Source organism: Procambarus clarkii, chromosome 47 (assembly GCF_040958095.1).
Source record: "Procambarus clarkii isolate CNS0578487 chromosome 47, FALCON_Pclarkii_2.0, whole genome shotgun sequence".
Taxonomy (NCBI): domain Eukaryota; kingdom Metazoa; phylum Arthropoda; class Malacostraca; order Decapoda; family Cambaridae; genus Procambarus; species Procambarus clarkii.
The window spans coordinates 27,398,726-27,416,956 of record NC_091196.1 but is presented as its reverse complement, the minus strand read 5'-3'; the positions used below and the strand labels follow the sequence as shown (position 1 = coordinate 27,416,956).

At 45.9% G+C, this 18,231-nt stretch overlaps 1 protein-coding gene across 1 annotated transcript; it reads left to right on the top strand.

The window, feature by feature from the left end:
- Positions 1 to 599: 599 nt before the first annotated feature.
- Positions 600 to 16,098, top strand: LOC123763031 (mitochondrial intermembrane space import and assembly protein 40). The gene is made up of 3 exons (XM_045749977.2): positions 600 to 757; positions 9,388 to 9,471; positions 15,443 to 16,098. The coding sequence occupies exons 1-3, from the start codon at positions 736 to 738 to the stop codon at positions 15,733 to 15,735; spliced, it is 399 nt and encodes a 132-aa protein (XP_045605933.1). The 5' UTR covers positions 600 to 735; the 3' UTR covers positions 15,736 to 16,098.
- The last annotated feature ends 2,133 nt before the right edge of the window (positions 16,099 to 18,231 follow it).

The window sequence follows — 18,231 nt, the reverse complement described above, 5'->3', positions numbered from 1 at the left end:
GGGTGGCATGGAGGGTGGGCGCCACAGCCTGGGGAGTGGCATGGAGGGTGGGCGCCACAGCCTGGGGGTGGCATGGAGGGTGGGCGCCACAGCCTGGGGAGTGGCATGGAGGGTGGGCGCCACAGCCTGGGGGTGGTATGGAGGGTGGGCGCCACAGCCTGGGGGGTTGCATGGAGGGTGGGCGCCACAGCCTGGGGGTGGCATGGAGGGTGGGCGCCACAGCCTGGGGGGTGGCATGGAGGGTGGGCGCCACAGCCTGGGGGTGGCATGGAGGGTGGGCGCCACAGCCTGGGGGTGGCATGGAGGGTGGGCGCCACAGCCTGGGGGAGTGGCATGGAGGGAGGGCGCCACAGCCTGGGGGGTGGCAGGGAGGGTGGGCGCCACAGCCTGGGGGGTGGCATGGAGGGTGGGCGCCACAGCCTGGGGGGTGGCATGGAGGGTGGGCGCCACAGCCTGGGGGGTGGCATGGAGGGTGGGCGCCACAGCCTGGGGGGTGGCATGGAGGGTGGGCGCCACAGCCTGGGGGGTGGCATGGAGGGTGGGCGCCACAGCCTGGGGGGTGGCATGGAGGGTGGGCGCCACAGCCTGGGGGATGGCAGGGAGGGTGGGCGCCACAGCCTAGGGGTGGCGCGGCCGGCCGGCAGCAGTGTGTCGGCTGCTAGTGTGGTCGTCGGCCCCCCCGCCATACCGTCCACGCCGCCCTCACCTTACGTGACTGACTCCAGGCCAGCCAGAATGTCTTACTGTAAACAGGAAGGTAAACACACACAGGGTTCAAGTGCAAGCAGTCGAGGGGCGGCGTGTTGTGTGGCCCTGCTGGGGAGGTGGAGCTTTATGTGCTGATTGAGGAGGCTAAGGTTGGCATGTTATGGGTGCCACAAGAATTGCTAACACGGCCGTGATTAACGTCCACACGCGGCTCTTTTTATTTGCTTGAATTCTTTCAACTAGAGTTTAAGATATGTTTATGAAAGTAATAACAGTAAAAACTGAGCAAAGTCTTGAGGTGAATGGCCTGAGTGAACTGCAGCTCTGGGCTTTTGCTCTTTTCGGTTCTAATGCACTATTAAAGTAGGTTTTAGATTCTAAACTTCTAAGGTAGTTTTAATATAGGTCTAAGGTACGTGAACGAGACACTTGCTTTGGAGTAATTGAAGAATTGTTTGAATGAGAAACCTTAGTCTAACCCACATACCTGCAGTACTTTAGGAAACTTTCATTATTAAAATGAATTGCTAAATTAGTCTCGAGTGCTTAATAGTTTTCCAGTATGCTATCCATGTATAGTCAGATTTCCACATTAGTAATTTGTATCACAATGAGATGGGGAAGCAGTCATACACAGGCCGGGTATGATCGTTTTGGACATGAGACAATTCGATGAGGTTCTTGTTGAAACTATATGTATTATGCTATCATGTATTAGATTAGGCTGTATTGAACTTGTTTGGGTTAGGTAGGTCTCAAAATCTGTTGGTAAATCATCTTGTCTATGATGTGACTTGTATCCACACATGCATTTTGACGAAGCTTTTTTTTTTTTTTTTTGTAATTGTCAAAACTGTATACTTGTATATCAAAGGGTACGGTTAAGTAGGTTTTAAATGGTTAGCAAACCATCTTGCATATGAAGCAACTTGTATCTACCATAGGTTATGGCATCTCTCTTGTATGTTCCTCTGTAAAAATAGAGGAACATACCAAAAAAAAAAAATTCCACTGCTGCCCATACAATGGGTATAGGGTGCATAAAAAAAAAAAAGCTGCAACAGTACCACAGGTTGTCATCTAGCAGCCAAATAGTGCAGTGCCCCCATGGGCTGGTAGCAAATAACGCCTCTCGATCAACCTAAACAAATATGTTTTGTTTAAGTTGATAATTTCAATGGATAAGATATCACTCCAGGCATGTGTGCTGTCCATGGATAACTGGTATGTAAACACAGGATTAATTAAGTAGCACTCCTAAAACAAATCTATGCAGTGTCTTTTCATAAAAGCACACCGAAATTGTTGCTCTTGATGTTTCACCCCGAGAACCTGGTAAACGCAGTTGGGTCACAGCCCAAAGGTCACAAATTTGATTCCTGTGACAGGACAGAAGCATTTGAGCAATGTTTTCTTTCACATGATGCCTCGTGTCACCAAGCAGTAAATAGGCAGCAGGAAGTCGGGCAACTATTGTAGGTTGCATCCAATGGAGAGTCAGTAGTTTGAGGTTGGTAAGTCTTATAGGTTACCTGTACCCAGGAAGCCAGGCCACCACTTTAAACTAAAGGTGAATTTTAATGAATATAAAGGGCAACAGTGTTAAGCCACAGTGTAGGACAAAAAAAAAATAAAAATAAAGAGGCTTTCTCATAAATAGGGTTATGAACCCATGGAACTACCTACTCACTGAAGCAGTTGCAACTTATATTTATGTGTATATATATTTGGTTGATTAGACACAAAGAGTTTAGTGTTTTTTTTTTATATTTATTTAGTATAGTCTTGGTTGCAGCAGTCAGTTGTTGGCAATGTAGTGAAGTGTCGTAGTAGTTGAGACAAAGCCTGGAGCTGGACAGAGACCTGAGTGAGGTCGGGAATAAAGAGCAATTCGGATGCGGGGTAAGAGTGTAGAGCGTGGCACTTTGGATGTGGGCAGAGTCAAAGAGCGCGAGTGCGGGACGAGAACATGGAAGCTCGATGCAGCCGGAGTCTGGCTCTCTGCTGTGTGTTGAGGCTGAAGCGTCTTGTTAGAGTAGGAAAGCGTAGCTCTCATCTTGTAACTACACTTAGGTAAAAATTGTTGTAGGTGAATGTTGAAGATACTGTATGTGGTATCTCTCAAGTGTCCGTACTGAACTACTCTTGGAATTTAAACCTATGATAATTCGCTGTCAACTATAGTAGTTATATTACCAGTTCCCACCTCATCTGACCATCATCTAACAGTTTGGGAAGAAGTATTAACTGTAATTATTTGTACATGGGAAATGTGATAACTTAAGAGATAGATTATGTAGGACTAACAACCCCATCTCTTTATCTCCACATTAGCTAATGAGAGTATGGAGCAAGTATATTAAATTTGCTACAGTAAAAGCAAAGATATTACTTCAGGTCAAAATCTAATCAAATATTTTCCTCAAAAATAATGGGGGGATCTCTATCTTGAGATTATTCTTGAGATGATTTCGGGGCTTAGCGTCCCCGCAGCCAAGTCCTTGACCAGACCTCCTTTTTGTTACACATCCCCAGGAAGCAGCCTGTAGCAGCTGTCTAACTACCAGGTACCTATTTACTGCTAGGTGAACAGGGGCATCAGGGTGAAAGAAACTTTGCCCATTTGTTTCTGCCTCCACTGGGGATTGAACCCGGAACCTCAGGACTACGAATATCAAGCTCTGTCCACTGAGCTGTCAGAGGCCCCATCTCTGACAAACTACCAAATTCCTGTCCCCATTGAGGCCACTAGCGAGAAGGTGAACCAGAACAAAGTTTATATTGTTGCAGTTGCTGGACACTAAAGGTGATGCAATATTGTCCATTTTGGGTTTTAAGTAAGTGTGGATAAGTATGGGTAATTACTTAAGCATATCTACCTAAGTGTAGTTACAGAATGAGAGCTACACTCAATATCTTCCCAGTACAGTACACTTTGTTATATGATGATTTGAAACTACCCTCTCACTCAACTTGTTCCAACTGTCTATCACATTGTTTGCCAAAGTGAATTTTATTTTTTTGATAGCTATGTTTCCTCTTTTCTTGAAGTTTTCTCCTTTTGATGTGGCAGTTTGAAAAGTTTTTCGTTAATTTTGTTGATTCCTGTTATTATTTTGTGCATAATGTTCATGTCACCACTTTTTTTACTTCTATCTTCTAGTATTGGCATGTTTAAACTAACCTCTTTTCATAGCTGCTGTATAGTCTTAATGCCTTGGTGCTTTCTCCTGATAATTAACTTACCTCTCTTCATAGCTCTTGCTTTTCAGTTCCGGCAGCCATTTAGTTGTATGTCTTTACACCTTTTCTAATTTATTAATGTGCTTCTTGAGATACGGGCATCATACAACTACTTCTACTCCTCCCCAGCCAGGATATGAACCAAGGCCATATCGCTTATGAAGTGCAGGGCAAGTGTGTTACCACTGTGCCATCATCCATGTACAGTATTTAAAAACCATTCTAAAGTTGGAAAGTGTAGCATACACTTCACCCACAGTGTTCTTTATGTGGTACATACTCGGAGACAGCTTTCTATCCAGAACCATTCCCAGGTCTCTCTCTATCAGAATTCTTTAAAGCTTTTCACATAACTTTTATGTTGTGTGTGGCCTATTATCTCATATTCCACATTTTGTCCAAGCCTTCTTGAAGGGTATGACAATTGTCTTAAGTTTATCTTCCCTAGTAGGGAAGGGAGCCGGTCGGCCGAGCAGACAGCACGCTGGACTTGTGATCCTGGGTTCGATCCCAGGCGCCGGCGAGAAACAATGAGCAGAGTTTCTTTCACCCTATGCCCCTGTTACCTAGCAGTAAAATAGGTACCTGGTTGTTAGTCAGCTGTCACGGGCTGCTTCCTGGGGGTGGAGGCCTGGTCGAGGACCGGGCCGCGGGGACACTAAAGCCCCGAAATCATCTCAAGATAACCTCAAGATAGTAGCTTGGAGTCATCAGCAAAATGTTCATATAATTCTGTATTCCTTCTGGTAAATCGTTTATCTAGACAATGAACATTACTGGTGCAAAAACTGAATTCTGTGATACTCAACTAGAAACATTTCTCCAGTCTGATAAATTGCCTATGATTATTGCCCTTATTTGTCTGTCAGAATTTTTTTTACTAAAGTTAGAAGTATCTCTGTCACTCTTCCAATATTTCCCAGTTTCCAGAACAACCTTTTTTGTGGGACTCTGTTGACTACATTTATCTGGTCCTAGAAATAGACTTTCAACCCAACCATCTCTTCTCTGTAAAATCTCTTTGGCTCTATCATAGAAACAAGTAATATTTGTTTTATAGGATCTTCCTGGTCAAAAACCATAATGTTTGTTATTATATAATTTCTTTCCAGGTATTCCACCCATTTGGTTTGAATTATTTTCTCTTAATATTTTGACTCCCCAGGACCTCTATCCTTTTCCCATCAGCTGTCAGTCCCACTGATGGAGCCTGTGTATCAATTTGCATCCTGATTTTCTATTTCATCAAACTTCCATCTTAATGACCATTATTTGGATGAGATAAATGTTTGCATCTTGGCAAAAGTAGATTGGTCATTATTAACACTGGCACTGTTTGAAAGATGTGTTCCATTACAATTTTGTCACTTGACATCAGTGTGTTGCAAGGTTATAGCATGGTTATGGAAAATAGTGTAGCATGCTTAGCCAGCAAAATATTAATTGCAATGCATTTTGTTGGGAAAATAATCTGGCATAGTAGGTGGTGCTGCTGCTGCTGCTCCAAATTTAATCTACTAATATCCTAAATGTTTTGGTATGATAGATTTGTTAATTTATTTGTTCTTAGGTAATCAATATCTTATTCTAAAAAGATCATTTTGTACCTTGTGAATTCAGAGCTAATATGTACGTAGTTATGGGGGTCTGTAGTACAGTTGGGTTTGTTTTTAACTCTCAATCATGAAGCCTGGATTTGAATCTCAGGTCGGTCAATATTTTGACCTTAGGAGGGCCCTTTGATATAAGCTTAATACATATACTGTACAAAGGCTGCCTTTCCCTGACAAAATTGTAAATGGTTTACTACCATGCAATGTATATAAAGCTCATTTTAGTGCATAACCCAAGTTATGGATTTACATTAATTTACTGGTTTTAGCTTCTTTTCTGTCTTCAGACTGAAAGTTCTCAATGTAGTTAATGTGATTAGATTAAGATTAATAAAGTACAAGTTGTGTTAATCCATCCATGATTGCAAGAGAAATGCAGAAATGTTTGTCCAAACCTAACTCCAGGAAAAGAAACTTCTGTACAGGTTTATAACTTAACTACTGTATATACTGTACAGTGTTTACAATACTGTAATTGATTTAGGATTTTTTTTTATTGTTAATGCATTTCATATCCCACATTAGAACACCAGTGGCTTATAAAACATTCTTCCCTATTATTCCTGTGGAATTTTTCTAGCTTTTCTGGGGGGAGCCCCGTTGGCTCCCCGGAGCTTTACCGGCTGATATGCTAATGTCAGACTTTGGCATCAGTCATGTGTATGGAGTTCTAGGGCCTACCGGGGACCACGGCCAGAACCTGGCCCCCTCAGAGAGGCAAGGGGAGCAATGGCCTATAGAAACCCCCGTGTGGTTGGAAGCATTCTATGTCTGCCATCGACCGGGTCAAGCATCCAGAAAGGTAAGCATTCCAAAACAAACCCCTATTCTGATGAAAATTGCTACCTAAAGCCGAACTAGTGGATAGAACTCTTCAACAGAAAAGAAGGAAACTAGTATGACGTCATACGTCACCGCGCCGCTGTCTGCGCAGCTCCCCCCTCCCCGGGAGGCGGAAGGGGGAGCCCCAGACCTCCCACGCCGGCTATCCACCCATCAGTTCTTCGGCTGATGCTATAGGCAACGGTTATGTGCTCCGGCTCCAGTGGTTGTTTCAGCACTGTACCTAGAGTGTGGTGTCTGTTTTCTAGGTGGTGCGTGAGCCGGGAGTGATTCTCCAGTACTCGGGCTGCATGCGCCTAGGGTTCCCTTCCCTAGGTGCCCTGTAAATACTGCCCTTGGGGCTTGGGGCTACCTTCCACAAGTTCCTTGGGTCCTGCCCCTGCTTGGCCGTTTACTGCTTGGTTTTCAGCCGCTCTTTGTGTGCTCGGGTGTTCTGTCTCCCTTGTTCGCCTTAGAGTAAGGGGCAGTTTTTGCACTGGTGGTGCGCAGGGTACTGTGCAGCTTGTCTTTACCAATCATAGCGGCCGGCTCTGTTCCGCTTGGGTACGCTGTCCTCTTGCGGGGTTTTCTTTTTCTTTTTCTTTATCTACCTGGTGGGGGGGGGTCTGCCTTCGTTCCATCTCCTTGTGCCGCCTGGGTTTCGGTGGTCGCGCCCGAGATCTTCCCGCAGCTCCGCCTTTTCCTGGGCTCGGAGGGGCCTTGTCGGGGCTGCTTATGTTCTGCCTCGCGGTCTCGCCTCCGGTTGGTGGTCGGGTGGCTTCGTGGTAGGTGTCCCACCTGCGTGCTTCTCTTGGCGGCAGTATGGGGTATTTTGGCGGTCCTTCCTTTTCCTGTCCCTTCTTAGGTGGTTACTCTTGTTAGCTTGGTTTACTCTCGGCTTGGTTTTCTGGTGGGGATTGGGGGCCGTCATCTTGCCACATACTGTCGCCTCTTTTCGTGCGGCGCGGGCGGAGCCGCTTCAGCTTGCTTTCGGTCTTGGTGTTGCTTCTGCACCGTTAGTCAGCTGCCTTGTGCGTCGTTTCACCTCCGGCCTGTTCGTGCGCCGCTTGCACCATCCTGGTCTCTGGTCAGCGTGCTCTGTCTTCTCCTCGGTTGGTAGTGCCCCTTCGGTTCCGGTGTGTTTATTCGTCGGCTCTTTCCTTTTGGCCTTTGCCTCTGGGGGTCGAGTCGCTGAGTTTTCTTGCTCCTTCGGTTTTAGCATTTTGGTTGTTCGGTGGCAGCAGTCTCCATCTTTTCTGGCGCGGGATGGGGCTGCTGCATTCTGGAGGGGTCCAGGGTTTGTTGGTGCTACGTTGGTCGGGCCGGGGGTGTGTCGTTTTTTGTGTTCAGTGGCGGCCCTCCGCTGTTGTTTGCGTGCCACGGCGTTTGGGTCCGGAGCGTGTTTTGCGTTGATCCAGTTCTGTTCTTCTCGATTCGCGGGTGATAGTGTCCCGGGTGGTCAGCCGTGTTCTTGCGGCTAAGCTGCCTGTGCTCTTCCCTCATGCCTGTGGCGTTCGTGGCTTCGCTGCTCTCGCTGCTGTCTGGGCGACGTGGCCTTGCGGTCTTTCGGGCATGGATTTTTGGTGTTCGTGCAGGGGCCTTGCTGCTCGTTGTTCTCGTGTTGTTCCCGGGACTTTTCAGGGCTGTGGCGCCTTGGGTTGGCGTTTGCTGCCGGTTGTCTCGCCTCCTTGGGGGGTGCGTGGTGTCCGCCTCCCGGTTCTGTCCCTTTGACCTTCCTCTGTGGGTAGTTAGCTCCGGAGAGCCGACGGGGCTCCCCCCAGAAAACCAGCGTTGAATGTAATGAAACGCCATTTTCTGGGTGAGACCCGGAGGCTCCCCAGCAACCCTCCCTCCCTCCGGTCGGCGGTTTTTCCGGTGTTTTGACATCCAGCCTCAGAACTGATGGGTGGATAGCCGGCGTGGGAGGTCTGGGGCTCCCCCTTCCCCCTCCCGGGGAGGGGGGAGCTGCGCAGACAGCGGCGCGGTGACGTATGACGTCATACTAGTTTCCTTGTTTTCTGTTGAAGAGTTCTATCCACTAGTTCGGCTTTAGGTAGCAAATTTCACCAGAATAGGGGTTTGTTTTGGAATGCTTACCTTTCTGGATGCTTGACCCGGTCGATGGCAGACATAGAATGCTTCCAACCACACGGGGGTTTCTATAGGCCATTGCTCCCGTTACCTCTCTGAGGGGGCCAGGTTCTGGCCGTGGTCTCCGGTAGGCTCTAGAACTCCATACACATGACTGATGCCAAAGTCTGAGATTAGCATATCAGCCAGTAAAGCTCCGGGGAGCCTCCGGGTCTCACCCAGAAAATGGCGTTTCATTACATTCAACGCTGGTTTTTTTTTAACTGAAGGACTGTTTTGATATCGCTTTAGTTTGTATAAGATTTCATGGATTTAATTTGCTACAGGATAGAACCATCTGTTCTCTGTCTAGCATTTTGGATCATTTAGCTTCAGGCTGTTGCCCCTTGTGAAAGTTGTGCTAGATCATTTAAACCAGGAGTCTAGATTAATATAGTATCTTCTAATTTTGTCAGTATTTTTAAGATCTGAAATATCAGCCCTGCTATGTCTAGTTAGCAAAGTTGTTAGTCTTTAGGCCCTGAGCCTCTCCTGGTAAGTCAACTTCCATATCCGGGAAAACTGAAGGCCTCTTGATTAATGACTGCATACAACGATGCATACAGGGCTGATCTCGGCCCTTTAAAAGAAGAAATAAATTAGACATTTATGCAGAAGGCTTATTTTATAATGTCCAACATAACACATAAGGAGCAACAGCTTAAACTCAACAAGCCAAAATTTAGGATATTTAAGTACTTCAGTTCAAAATATTTATAGAAAAATATCACGATTAGTTAGGAGACCTTGCTTACAAAAGCCACCTGTTTCTTGTTACCATTCAGGCCACTACAGATGGTCCTCAGGTAAATTTAAATAAATTATGTTTACATTATAGTTGCTGTAGGTATAGTATTGCATCTGTTGACAGGCAAGGATCGTGTGGTTTTTGTGACGGAAGAGGATCACAGTAAACCTGCAGCCGTGTCGTTGCCCGAAGACGATGATCCTCCAGGTATGACAGTACAGTACTTTTATTAAGTTAGGTTTAAAGATAATCATTCTTATTCTTTATATGGTTGGTGTGTTTTTCATTCCCACAAGGGTTAACACTTGTCAACTTTCCAACTCAGGTCACAGTGCTGCTAGAAATACATGTTTAAAAGCAGTGTGAAGTATATTTTGAGGATCACATGTGTAATCACCTAAGCTTAGCTACAGGATGAGCTATTCTCGTGGTGTCCCATCTTTGCAATACTCTTTGTAGTATGAGACTGAAATTACTGATGGTTTGGCATCCATTCCCTTTTCCTTATCAGACTACCTGGAAAGCCTATGCATTGCGGGACAAAGAGTTGGCCAAATGTTTCTCCAAAATGCTGTTAAAAGTGCAAACCAAAAAAGGAATAGCATGAAGAACCCAAAGCCAATGCACTCCTCTGTGATGTGCGAGAAGGAGCAAGCACAGAGGCCTGGGAATCTGACTCCTCTGGAACACTACCCTGACCAACAACAGGCAAGGATCTGTCCTGAACTGTCTCCTCTGATCAGTGAGGGTAGATTCTTAGTGCAAAAAAAGTTGATTGGCTAAATAACTGAAAAGCCACTGCTGCAGCCAAAAGAACCACCCTTGTCTCAGGGTGACACTCACCAGTTGTGCCTCCGCCATGCTGCCTGTTGGGTCGTTGTTTCTTATGACCCGGAGTCGTGCGACAGGTGTTGTCGGTACGTGCTCTCGTTCACCCAGGCCACTGGTCATGATAATCAGGTGCAGGCAGCTGCGGCGTTGCTTGCTAAGTGTAGGTTGCGGCAACGCTCTTGGTTGCTTACCGCCCTGGATGCCCCGAGGCTGCCTGTTTTGGTTGTTGGGGTCCGGACTTGGGGGTGGGGGTCGCTTCGGCTCTGGCTCCTTCCGCTCCTCGTCCTTTCCCTTCTGTTCTGTACACTTCCTCCCTAGCTTCCGGCCCCGAATCATAGGCGGGTTTCGGGGTTGGAGTGGGGTCTGGTTGGGTTGAGACTCGGGTGGTCTTAGGGGGTTTTCCTCTTCCAGGGTGGCGGCGGAGGCACTTGAGTCAGTTCCTCCAGCCGTGCCGTATGGGTCTGACCAGTGGGCTCTCTTCCTTAGTGTTTGTACGGCTGCCTCGGCTTTTCCTTGTCAAGCTGGGGCTTTGGGGTTTGTGGCTCGGCCCTGGGTCTTGCCGTAGAGGTTCCCGGGGTTGGGGAGGGGTTGCCTGGGGGGCCTCAGCCCCGTTTGCCCCTCTTAGGTCTTTGTACCCACAGTGAGGGGCTGGCAGTTCCTCAGAGTGGGGTAGTTCCTTCCCCCTCTGTGTTCATGTTGGTTTTGGGTATACCCCTCCCTTGGTTCGGTTCCGTGTCCCTTCGGGTTCGTTGGTCCCGTCGGTCCTGGGGGATGTTTTGCCCCCTTTTCCTTACCCTTTTCGCGCTTACGTGGCGATACTGTTCACTTCGTATTGAGGTCCCTGCGTGTCCTTTGATCAGGGGTATATTTTTGTCCATATGTACCTCCGTGCGTTTGTGCTTGCTTGTCGTGGTTCTAGTTGGTTCGCGCATCTCTTCGTACCTTCCAATATTGTTGGAACATTTGACTTCCAATGTGGTTTCCCTCTGGTCCTTTGTCGGCCTCATTTGTTCCCTTCTGTCCTCTGTCTTCTTTCGCTTCGGTTTCGCCTTGTTTTGTTCTCACGTCGTCTCTCCTTCCAGTTTCGACGTTCCTCGTCTTCGTTACGTCCACCTTCCTGGTGTTTGTACGATGTGTGTATACAATGTGTCTGTACATTTTGTGTGTATGATATGTGTAGTCCGCCTCGTGTACGAGCCGTGCCATCCTGTACACGGGTGGTGCGTTTCGTACCTCGTGCACTGGGGCTGCGGTGCTTGTGTGTTCCGCGTCGTTTCTCGCGGTTTTCTACGGCTTCTTGCTCGTTTTCTCCCTCCAGTTGTAGCCCTCTAGATGCTGGGGGTGTTCTGGATTTTATATATGGGGGCATCACTTTGTTCTTTCCTCTCCTTCTGGGTGTGGGGTGGCTTGGAGTGGCGCCTCCTCCTCCTCTGAACTGCTCTTCGTCTTCTGCTGGGCGCGCGCCTCTGGACGTATTTTGCCTTAGACTTCCATATTTTATTCAGGTAACAGTACATACACTGCCTACTGCCTCTAGTATGCATGGTGTTCAAGTGCACCACTAACGATGCTCCTGGTATGTTACTTGGCTCGACTGTGTTGTGGCACGGTCATTTGTCTGCTCTGCAGGTGAGATTGTCATGTCTGGCGCCTCGGTCGGCCAGGTGCTGATTCTCGACTTTTGGTGGGGTGCTTGCGGGGGTTGAGCTCTGGCTCTTTGGCCTCGCCTCTCTCCTGTCAGTCAATGGTTGTACAGTTTCCAGAGCCTCCTGTGCTCTGTATTATCGACATTTGCTCCTGTGGGTAGAGTCTGCCTCCACCGGTTCCCTCCACTGAGGGAGCCGGTAGGCCGTGTGGACAGCACACTGGACTTGTGATCCTGGGTTCGATCCCAGGCGCTGGCGAGAAACAATGGGCAGAGTTTCTTTCACCCTATGCCCCTGTTACCTAGCAGTAAAATAGGTACCTGGGTGTTAGCCAGCTGTCACGGGCTGCTTCCTGGGGGTGGAGGCCTGGTCGAGGACCGGGCCGCGGGGACACTAAAGCCCCGAAATCATCTCAAGATAACCACGTCGCTTCCTAGTGTTTTCCACTTCCTATCTCCTCTAACATTGATCTGGTTCTTTTTCATGTCTGTGGCTCATTTGGGTACTCGGCTTCCTCCTGTGTCCCCTTGTGCATGTGCCACCCTTGGTCACTGCTCCATCCTTGTTTACTCTGTCACTTCCCTGCTTGGCGGGGTTGCGTCGATGGCTCCTAACAGGGGTGTTAGGTTTTATGTGTTGTGTTTGGTCACCTTGCGTGTGTCTTCAGTGACTTTCCTTTGTCTGTGTATCTTGTTTTTTGTTGTCCTGTGGGGCTCTGCCCCGCATTTCGGTGCTTTTGGTTTCGTTGTCGGCACCTGGGTCTTCCCTATCTGGACACTCATTCCTTGCCTATCTTCGGTGCCTGGCTGCACCCTAATATCCATGATGTCCCTCGGGTATGTGCGTCCTCCGTTACACATTTTGTGGTTGGTCGTGTGCATTGCACTCCCGGCCACTTCTTGGTCCGTATTTGGGGTTTTCCTTGCCTTTTTCTATTTTTCCTCCTCCTATGTTACACTTGACTGTGTATCTGGGTCGGTGCTTATTGACTGTCCCGATGTTGGGTGCTCGGGTGGGCCTCTGTCCATGTTCAGTTCCCTGCTTTTGGACTACCCTGGTGTTCGTTTTGATACCGAGTTCCTACACTTTTTCTTTGTAACTTACTGCAGGCTTGGGTATTGCACAGTCTGTGGGGGGATTGTGGACTTTCGGTCCACCGCTCCTGCCTTAATGGTTCCTTTTCTTGGAACAGGTAGCTGGTTTCCGGTCCTGGCTTTGGTTTTTCTTTGTCCCTTTTCCGGAACATGTGTGTTTGCTTTCCTGCGGTTCACGTCCTGTGTAGTTCTCCTCATGGATGCCTCAGGGACGCATGCATCATTCTTCCCTGCTGGAGCTGGTTAGGTTGCTCCTTTGGGTTGCGGAGTCGCTGTTTTTCGATTCGCGTTTTGCGCTTTCGTTTGTGATGCTCGTTTTCCTCGTTGGCCATTGCCTGGGTTCTGGCTCCTTGGTGTTTAGCCTTGGCCCTTCAGGGGTCCTGGGGTGGGGGGTTCCTCCCGAACGGGGTGTTTCTGCTCACCCGGGTTGGTTTTTTTGGCTTGCTGGGGTTGGGTTCCTTGTTTCCCTGGCGGCTGTTTCTTTTGGTTTTTGCCTGCCTTGGCGAGACCTGCTGCTTTCCTCGGTTCCGGTCAGGTGGGTCTTCCCGCAGCTCCGCCTCTTTTTTGCGGATCGGTCCTGCTCTGTACAGGGCTGGTTCGTTCTTCCCCTCGAGTTTTCGTGTCTGAGGTTTTTGTCTTGTTTCTCGTCACTTGTGTCGGCACTGGTGGGTTCGTTGTTGGTCTCCCACCTGTGTGTTTCGTCTCAGGGGCGGTGTGGTTTTCCTGGCGGTCCTTCCGGTTTTCCTATCACTGCGAAGAGTCCTTCGGTCTCTGATAGGGTTGGCTTGTCTTCCCTTCGGGGTTGTTTCTTCACTTGCAACCATCTTTCTGGCAGAGATAGAGAAGGTTGGCTTTTAGAGGGGTCACATAGTGTTTAATGCTTGGTTTGTTCAGCTGGAGTATACCTTCTGATGTATCCGGTTATGCCAGTTTATCCCTACTGGTGCGCCACCCTTTATACTTTGGTGGATGCTCTGTTTGTTGATCTGGTTTCCTTGGTTCCCTTTTCCACTGTGTGTTTGTTCCAAGTCATCCTTGGTGTCATTAACGTTAGCCAGCCTGTGACTACCCTTGAGCCCAAGTTGTTCATAAGTTTGCTACTTGGGCTGCCATCTTCACAATTATGTCATGGGTTATTAGGAATTCAGGGGGTTTTGGCAGTATGGAATTAGGTCAGTATTCCTAGTCTCAAGTCATGCTTGTTACCCTGGGTCGGGTTCCCAGCCTGACATTTCATCTAAGACTGTAGCTGGTGCCTTCCCCCCCCCCCCCCATCCAGATAAGTCCTTTGTTTTCCTTCCTCTGTGATTGGTTAACTTCAAGTAGTTACCAAGGGGCTACCCCAAGAAAATCAGCTTTGAATATAATGAAATGCCTCCTCCTAGGTGAAAGTGAGTTGGGAAGCCATGGGCACTCTTAACTCCCTTCCCACCATGCCAGGTATGTAAATTCATGGTCAATCAGCTCAGGACTGACCAGACACAAGCTTGAAACTGGAACACCACCTGTTGGTGGCACTTCCACACCGAGGGTTGTTTCGCACTCAATTTAGATTGATACATTTCCCTTTAAATGAACCTTTTGCAGTGTCTGTTGGCTGTTTCAGTGCTTCGTTTTCACGAACTGTGCAGTTGTTTGTACAGTATTGTGTTGTCTACTCTCTGGTTGCTTTCCCAGTGAGGATGATCATCATAATTCCCTGCTCTCTGTGAGTGGCAAGGTTCTGGCTCTGGTCCCCTGTAAGCCAACAGGACGCCTATGACTGATGTGACTGAGTAATGGGAAGCCGAGTGATATAACTTAAGGGGGGCCACTGGGGCTCGCCCAAAAAGGAGTGTTTCATTACATTTGATGCTACTGCCAACACCAAACACATCTGCAAGCTTTCTCACACTTCAGACAAGCACTTTTCTATACAAGTTAGCATTTTTTTTACTCACTAATATGTAATACCAGTACTAAAAGGAAAATGAATGTAATTCTTGCAATAACACCAGGTAAGAGTTAGCACAGGGACAGCTTTCATGGTTAGGTCACATCCACTGGTGATACAGCAGACACACCACTCGGAAAAATTGAACATTAACTGTATTGTAAAATTTTGAGTATAAGACAGCAAAATAGTTAAAAAGTTAACAAAAATTAAATAAATAAATAAATTACTGCTATGAATGCAAATATACAATTGGCTAGAAATTATTGTAGGCAATCTAGATTGGTGGTGGTGTTTTCGTGAATAGGAGTCCTCTTCTGAATTTGTGTAGCTTCCAAAAGAGGAGTTGAGGGTTCTGCATTATTCAGTAGGGGTTGCACTGATTAACTTAGCCAATTTTTGCTTGCTTATATATGAAAGCTTTTCATGCGTCTATGTAAAACAAATACACTGGCCATTTGTAGCTACTTCATAACTTTCCTAAACCATCTGTGTGTATCATTCGTTCTTGAGATATACTTTCAAAGCTTTTTTTTTTAATACTTCAGATGGTTGTTTAAATACTTTAATAATAATGGAGTGGGAGAAGGATTTGTGTAAGTAAATTTATTTAAAATAAAGCATGTATTTTATTTTTCTACATACTGTAATTCTTTTCTTTTTCTCTCTGATAGCAGGCCTAATACAACCAGATGGAGAAATCAACTGGGCTTGTCCGTGCTTAGGAGGAATGGCCACAGGTCCTTGTGGTGTTGAATTTCGGGAAGCATTTACGTGTTTCCATTACTCGACTGCAGATCCCAAAGGAAGTGATTGTTTAGAACCTTTCCGACAAATGTCAGAGTGTATGTCACAGTACCCTAATGTTTATGGTAATAAAGAAGACAAAAATGATATGCCGAAAGACGAATTACCAAGTGAGGCTTCGCCTGAAGTTGGAAATACACAAGTCTCGGCAAAGGCATAGCATTTTTCCTATGCCTATTAACATATTCGTTAATGTGTAAATAACAGCACTTGTTCATTGTAATAATTGAGCATTGCTGTATTTTTTATGGTTTGTGAGTGAAATTTGTTGATCAGGATTTGTACACTTGATATTTACATTTAAAGCTGGTTGACAAGTTTATGGGTACCATATAAATGGTTGCAGCTTGTATAAGTCGAGTGGTGCAAGATGTCCTCAGTGATGATGTCAGTGTACTGTAATCTGTCATCTGTGTGAGAAGATTCTCTATATATAAATTGGCTTTTGTCTTTTCAGTTGAATGTAAAAGTGAATGGCCCCTGTAGTAATATAATTTAATATAATAAAAACTATGATCATAGGTATTGTTGTATAAAGTAACATACAATTATGTATATTGTTTATGAACAAGGGTGTTAATCATGTAAAAACAATGTTAATGACAGCTGCAATTTTGTCCATAACTTTGGGGCAGATGGTATAAATGGAGACAACCTGCATAGAGATAACTATGCATGTTGACCAGACCACACACTAGAAGGTGAAGGGATGACGACGTTTCGGTCCGTCCTGGACCATTCTCAAATCGACTTGAGAATGGTCCAGGACGGACTGAAACATCGTCGTCCCTTCACCTTCTAGTGTGTGGTCTGGTCAACATACTTTAGCCACGTTATTGTGACTCATCGCCTGCATAACTATGCATGTTGATAATATAGACAATTATCAGTGCAAAGGAACAAAGTGAGAAGCTTTGGTTAGTCAGATATGAAAAAGTTATAGCAGAACATGACAAGTAAACAATCTTAAAAAAGTTGCAAGGATTGGGAAAGAGGAGTTATGCATATTCAGATTAAATAAAGGAATCATATCAATTTGAAAAATATCTACGAATACAAATCTTTTCTTTTTAATTAATTTAATGTGATAAAATCCTCTCCAGGTAAGTAATGAGATGGTTTGCATTCCAAACATGGGCATCATTTATGTCAGCAAGGTGAACACTTGTTCTTGGTCAGCAAGGTGAACACTTGTTCTTTTGAGTTTAGGAAAGGGACTAGTGGCCAGGAGAGATGCAGGAGGGGCAAGATTGTCCCGGTGCAAAACCAAAAGCTTAAACTTGTAAAAAAAAAATTGCAAATGAGGAATATACTGAATAATGGAATTATCCAAATTGCTGCAAAGTGTGTTAATCTGATGAAAATCAAGTTAAATATTTATCAACGATATTTTTTTAAATTCTGCAGATTAGATGGTGTGCTGTGCAAGGTGGCGAAACATATGGCTCTCTGAAGGGAGTTTGAAATAAAGTACTTACCATGTACTTAAATAGTAGTTACAGTAGTAATATAAAGTAGATAGTATTTAGTAGTAGTTAAATAGTAGAAAGCATGTGAATAGTAGGCAGAGATGAAATGAAATAATTATCAAAAGAAGGTGCCAGATGATAGCAGATGAAATTAAAGATGACTGTGAAGTTCAGCCTGTGAAGAGAATTACAATAAATAAAATAAATCGCACTCACTGTGCGTGAACATGTAAACAGAGAAAAGCAGGTCATAAAGCTGTGAAGAGAGTGCATTATGGAAATGTAATACAGTACTGTAGTTTGATGACTGTAGCTTTAAACTAAATGAACATGACAGGGCTAGAGGGAGAGTGTCTACTGTACATTGGTAGTATGTAAAAGTGTAGCCTAAAAGTATTTGTATAAAGATTAGCAAGAACAGAATAAGCATAAGTCATGGTATGATATATCCTCTAAAGCATAAAGTGGTTTAACTCGCTGAAAATGTTGATTTCAAGCAAGTCTTTGATCAAGTCCCATTACAGTGTATCCATACCTCATTATTTTAAAAATAAAACATTTTAATACACACTAACAGAATTATCATTTTATTTAATTTGTAACTACTATTGTATAAATTACTTTTGTTACATGAAGATGGAACTAGAAGCAGGACAAGCAAGAGAGGTTTTTAAGTGCTGCTTTCCTATTTCATTGTAATCAATGACCAATGTATTTCCTTCTACCCATACTGTAAGTGTTAACTACCTAGTTCAACCCTTAGGGTGTTCAAATTCGAGTTAGCACTATCATTTGTAAGTTGCATAGAAAAGTATAGGATAATTCATGTGCATGTGCTGCCAAAGAGGGGTAGGGAGCAGCTGTGTTTTGGGCTGCTGCTGTCAAAGTAGTGTAAACTGGAATGTATATTCTCAATTTTCAGGATTCGGGGGGGGGGGGGGGGGGGTTGACCATGAAACTACACACTTGAGATATTGCCCACATACCAGGTTACCTTGAGGTGCTTCCGGGGCTTAGCGTCTCCGCGGCCCGGTCGTCGACCAGGCCTCCTGGTTGCTGGACTGATCAACCAGGCTGTTAGACGCGGCAGCTCGCAGCCTGACATATGAGTCACAGCCTGGTTGATCAGGTATCCTTTGGAGGTACTTATCCAGTTCTCTCTTGAACACTGTGAGGGGTCAGCCAGT